General features: G+C 27.7%; 1 protein-coding gene across 1 annotated transcript; it reads right to left on the bottom strand.

The window, feature by feature from the left end:
• Window positions 1-640: 640 nt before the first annotated feature.
• Window positions 641-4,225, bottom strand: LOC107015645 (mannan endo-1,4-beta-mannosidase 7-like). The gene is made up of 5 exons (XM_015215977.2): window positions 3,868-4,225; window positions 2,827-3,021; window positions 2,595-2,717; window positions 1,418-1,611; window positions 641-1,113 (listed from the first exon to the last, which is right to left on the bottom strand). Exons 1-5 carry the CDS (start codon window positions 4,180-4,182, stop codon window positions 699-701), a joined length of 1,242 nt encoding a protein of 413 aa, XP_015071463.1. The 5' UTR covers window positions 4,183-4,225; the 3' UTR covers window positions 641-698.
• Between the last annotated feature and the right edge of the window lie 2,244 nt (window positions 4,226-6,469).

The following is a 6,469-nucleotide window of genomic DNA, read 5'->3' as shown; positions in this document are numbered from 1 at the left end:
TATCTGTAGATTATTTATATTTATACTCATATCACCCACCATGTATAGAGTTTGAATACGACTTCTTTGACCATTGACATTTAATACTATCGGTCTCTCCTCTCCGAGACTTGTAACACAAATTGCCCAATTTATAAATCAAATTTCCTCCTTTTCCCTTTGTATCTAGAGTTTACCAAATATATATATATTTTTTTTTTACATATTATTGAAAGATTAATTCAACCAGGCATGATTGATAATAACTTATTTCGATTATAATCTTTGATAAGAATAAAGTGTTTGAATAAACAGAAGTGATGTTATGCTTACCGCCATAAGCAAATCCAAGTTATTTATCTTATCCTATTTTCAATTTTTGTTATCACACGTTATATTGACTCATTAATCTTTTTCTCAATTATTTTAAAAATAATTTTTTTATTATTATATTTCTTTTTCAATATGCTTTGAAATATCTTAATTTATCAAAAACGAACTCTGCAATTTCATAAAATAAAATCATATGAAATTACACTAGATACATCGACACAATCGATGTATTTTTTAAGGCATAATAAATCACTACTAGAATACTTCCTCTGACATACAACATGTCGAGCAGTACATTACCAAAAAAAAAAAAACATTATCTAACTTCTTGCTAACTTAAAATTAATTCATCTCTAACATAAATTAAATCTCTCTAATTCTCATGATTAATCCTTTAATTTCCTTGCTTTCTTCCACTTCTCTATATTCTTCAACCTTGCATACATTTTTCTAATCTTATTAAGCCTTTTAGATTGCTGAATAATAATATCAGAAACAGATGAACTTTCACTCAATATTATCTCATATCCATCTTTAAATGAATCCATTCCTTCAGCCAAAACATGCCAAAACAACCCTCCTGCCGCCGCGCCGCCGCCTTTAGCTGATGAAAATATAGAGGAATAAACAGTGTTGAAGATTATATCTCTTTGTTGTGGTGTAAAGCCAGGGCCTTTTGTTGTTTTGCCAAACTCAGCAAATATAATAGGCTTTTTGAGAATTGTTTGTGAGTCTTCAATGTGAACTTTGAGCCAATTGGTTAGAAAATTAAGTTGGGCTTCATCATCTTGACCTGTCAACCTACATAAAGAATCGCAATGATTTGGTACGACATAAGTCATTTTTCACGACTAAATAGATGTTATCAGTGTCAATTTATAATATTCAAAATATGTTATACTATTACTCTCTTCGTTTCAATTTGAAATTAAAAAGTTGTCTTTTTCTGAAACAGATTATAAGTAAGACAAACGAATTAAAACGAAATAAAAGGTAGTAGTTATTAAAACTAAAGCAATTGATTTAATAGAAAATATTTTCGATTGGAAAAAATGACTTTTATCGTATTAAACTGGCCAAAAAAAATAAGGTTTTTGATAAGTACCATTGATCAGGATATGAGTGAACAGTGGCAAAATCAATCTCTGGGATTTGATTATTTGCAATGAAATCTGTTCCAACTTGAAAATTTGGATTCTTCTGAGTATCTGAATTTCCATAGAATCCTTCTAATCCAGCTTCTACTAGGTGATTACTGTCTATGGATTTAGTATATGAAGCCATTTCACTAATCCAATTCTGTTAAAACAAGTATAATCATGATTAATTTATTTCATCTTAATCACGAAAATTAGTAAATATAAACATTTCATTCAACAAATATAGAATTTTGACCAAAGTTATTGATTCTGTTAAATTCACAACTAGAACTCTAGCTCCACTCTAAATGTACATTATATAATGTAAATTTAACGATTTATTATTATCGTTTCGAACTATATATATAAAAAAAATTTAAACTTTACATTAGACCAACACATTGTCACAAAATTTATGGTACTACTATGTGGAAAAATGGTCACACTACCTAATATAATAATTTACAATAAGAGCCAAAGTAGGTAGGGATATTGCCCAATCCTACTAAGCTATTCACATGTAAAATAGGAAATTCCACTAAAGTTTACCCAACTTCCAACTCCCACAATGAGAGGCTGAAAATAATTCTCAATTTTGGCATGAAGTTAGTTATATTTATGTGGAAGAACAATACACACATAATAATGGTAAATGTTGAATATTTTTCTAAATGAAAGGCGGATTCATAATTTTGAATTTGTTACTCTGAACTCATAGCTAAAACTCTAGCTCTATCCATCAACTCATGTATATTTTGAATCACTTAAATTTTGAAATGACTACTAAAAATTATAACCCGTCTGGTGTCTAATCAAGTCGATACAATTATTTTAAAAAAAATGACAACTTTTGAAATTCATGATTATGAACATGTCATAGCATTTGTGTGATCAGAGTTTTCTTGAAGCTCGTGACGGCAAACATGTAATAACAGTTGTTTGATTATAAATTCTCAATAAGGTACAATCTAAATTCAGAAATATGTATTTTTTTTAAACGAACTAAAAAGAATAATGTATCACGTCACTAAAAGTGACCATTTTTATCTCCTTTCAACTTATTAACAAAAAAATGAAAAAACATGGGATTAAAATTTGTTAATTTTGTAAAGCAAAAAGAAGAAAGAAATTAAAGTATTATACCTGCACAGTACTTCCTGATAAGTCAGAAGAACATCTAGGCTCATTCATAAGCTCCCAAGCCATAATTGTGGGATCATCTTTGTATGCAATTCCACTTATACTGTTAATTCTTGTTACAACTGCCTGTTATTATCACAAAAAATAATCACTCCGTTTCAATTTGTTTTGCTCGATACAAAATAACTGGATCAAACTAACTAACGTTCGATAAAGATCGAAAAATATAACATACCTTAATATGGTTTTTGAAGTAACCTTTCACAACAGAATTTGTGTAGAAATCATCATCTGATGTTAAGGATTGACCTTGAGATTTTGCCCAATTTACATATTGATTCTTTCCTCCAAAGTCATTATAGTTGTTAACCAAGCTTAAGATTAACTTAATCCCATTTTTACCAGCTTCATGAATAGCATAATCCAAACCCTTTCAAAAATTATTAAAAAAAAAACAGTATTATTACACCTTAATCCTCATTAAATCACAATAACACAAAATTGCTAAAGCAAAAAATAAAATAAAATAAAAAATCTCAAATAATGTGTTTTTTTCTCATTTGTCTTTTAAGACTTTGACAGACAAAATTAAGCCAATAGGCACATTTTGAGCTGTTGGATTAAATTTTGCAGAATAAGTCATCTCCCCTGTTTTCATGAGAAGGCATCGAACGAATCGCCACATTTATCTGAGTCATTTTTCATTGTGAAATTTGGAAAAAGAATATAAAATTTAAATTTAAATTTAAAAATTAAAATTGTGTTTGGACATGAACACAAATCGAAATTCTCTTTATCATCTATCAAATTCTTGAAAAATCTGAAATTCAACTTGATAGAGTTTGAACATAACATATCCAGTGAAATTCGACAAAGTGAAATCTGACTACAATGGCGAATCTAGATTTTTAAGGTTATGAATGTTTTGAAACTAACAGAGTCAAAATATATATATATATATATATATATATATATATATATATATAAACATGTTAACAGTGAGATTCAAACTTAGACTCAACAACACTAAAATAACTTTAATCACCCTCCCATTACCCGAGAGTCAATGAATCATTTATATTCCGAAACGAGGTTAATGAGTGTTCGAGCATCCAGCATACTCCATATGGGTCCGTCCCTAAATCCAAGGAAGATAGAGTGTACACAGACATAGAAAAGTTGTTTTCAAAATACCCTTCGCTCAAAGTGTTTCAAATAAATAAAATACATTTTGCTAAAAAAGAAAAGCAATGTAAAATCTACGAGCAGTAAAAACCTGAAACATAATTTCATTGTAGAATCCAGGAGAAAACTGAAGAGGTGAATATCCAGCATCACTAAAAGCCCAAGTTCTACCAACAGTGAGGCCATGGTTAGCAGCATCTTGAAAAACAGAAGAAACTTTGTGTCTTTGTGATGGATCAGAACCAATTAACATTAACCAATAAGCATTAAATCCATTTGCATAAAATGGACTATCATTTAACATAAAATGTACCCCTTTTGTTTTGATAAAATCATCATTAATCACATTTGCTTTAACATTACGAAAAAAGTAGATGAAATACAGAAAAAAAACATATAGTTTCATTTTTTTCCCCTTAAAAATCAGTTTCAAAACAGAGGAAAAAACTGAAAAAGTACACATGTAAGTTTTAATTAGGTAATACAGTTTATTTATACTAGTCATTCGGATCCTTGACCAATTGGATATTTTTTTATAAAATTAATACGGCGCCTCGAAATTGATGTTGAATTTTATTTAAATTTTATTTAGACACTCGAATTTTGAGTTGTTTCAAAAATTAATTTTATTAAACATTTTCAGATCAAGTTTTGAAGAAAAAAATTGTGTAAATAAATTAAACCACTTAAAATTACATCTATCTTCTTTAATTGTATGCATTTGTCTCAATAAATTGTAAAATGCTCAGGCTTAATGTGTATAATTAATATATTTAATGTGATTAATTTAACTAAAGACATTTGAGAATACCGAGTAAAATAAATAAAATTTGAATTGAAGTTTTCCAATAGAAAAACATTATCATAGGTTAAGTGTCGAAATAACACTTACATAATTTTAATTAAAATATAATTATGAATAATTACATCCCTTATATTGTGGAAATTCTATATTTACATCATCTATGAGCTATATTTATTGCTAATTATCTTTTAAAATTCTTAAATATAACGATATTATTCTAATTTTTCTAAAAAGTATATAACTTTTCTATGAGATAATTATGTCTACATAAATGGAACCGTAGAAATTGTGTAAAGGCTATAAATTTTAGACTGAAATAAACATAGAAAATGTTAATAACTTGAACGTTACAATTAATCATAAACGTTATGTACAAAGTACAATAATGAATTTTGATTCTTTTTTTATGGTAAAAAACGTAATAACTTTCTTTTTCTTCCATCTTATTTATTTAAAATAAAATACATGTAATTTATAGTAAAAAGTAGTAGTAATTTTCAATGTACCAAAAAAGGTAAACTATGCTATACAAGGAGCCTCGTTCTCATTAATAATTCATTATGTAACTTCAAAAATTTCTTATTGAATGCACAAGGCAAAACTTATTAACCGTTGATTCAGATTTTAAAATTTATTATTTTTATAATAATTGAGTTAACAGTCACATATTGTAAAATTTACATCAATTAATATTATAAAGGCTAGATCAATTTTTTAAGTCTGTTATTTACATCTAACCAATATACTTTATTACTACTATGAAGTATAATTGAGGTGAAAATGCAAATAAACTAATTTTGTGATTAAAAAAAAGTATATAGAAAAGCATGTTTCATATTATTATTGATTTTATTAATAGATATATTTGGTGGGAATATTTTTTTATATGGAAGGCACGGTGTACAAATTCATGAGAATGGGTCAATTCTTGGTTCACTTTTACATATTGTGATGACCAGATTAATTTATCTTATTATTTTCTTCTTCTTTCAATTAATTAAAATTTAAAAAAAACATTTGAAAATAATTTAGCCGGCAAATTAGTGGGGAAAGTGTCGATTAATAGATGGATTTTGTTGGGAAAACGCGGACAAGTATAAAAATATATATGGTAAAAGTAATAGAAATAAAAGGGAAAATAACGACACCAAGAATTTTACGTGGAAACCCTTCTGAATAAGGGAAAAAACCACGAGCCAAGAGGAGCAACTGATATTACTATAGTAAGGAATTTTACACTGTGTAGTCACGAATACAATACTCAAAGTGACTACTACACACTCAAAAGGAACAACACTCTTTTGGTTTCCGTCTTACTAAAATATCGCTCACACTCTATTTTTCTTCACAGACTATTTTCTTGTATAGTCTATGGAATACCTCACTTTGCTCTCAAAATGGTTTTTCTCTCTAACTTGGTGTGTTCTACAAATGAGCAAGAATGCTCTATTTATAGAAGGATAAAACCATGCCTATGTTACTAATGACATATGTAAATATAGCAAAATCAAGAATGGTTGCAAATCTTACCAATTTGCCAACCACCAAATCTTTTATTTTCAACTCCAATTACTATTTCTTTTTAACAATTGCTTGTACCAATTAAATAGCTAAAGTTGACTAAAAAATGGAATGGATTCAACATTTTTTACATTTGGGCAATTGGACTAACGTTATATTACCAACTATATAGTATCCATTTTAAATTATAAGTATTATCTCAAAAGTTACATTTTTTTCTATATATAAATTACCCAAATAATCAAAAAGGTCAAAGACAAGTTAATTTAATGTACCCAACAATGTGAAATAAAAAGTGAAAAGGTAGGTTAATTAAATTATAATTCATCACTCTCCCCATGACCGCACCAATGTTTTGGCCAAAATA

This window comes from Solanum pennellii, chromosome 4 (genome assembly GCF_001406875.1).
Source record: "Solanum pennellii chromosome 4, SPENNV200".
NCBI lineage: Eukaryota > Viridiplantae > Streptophyta > Magnoliopsida > Solanales > Solanaceae > Solanum > Solanum pennellii.
The sequence above is the reverse complement of the archived record's forward strand: the minus strand, read 5'-3'. Positions and strand labels throughout refer to the sequence as shown.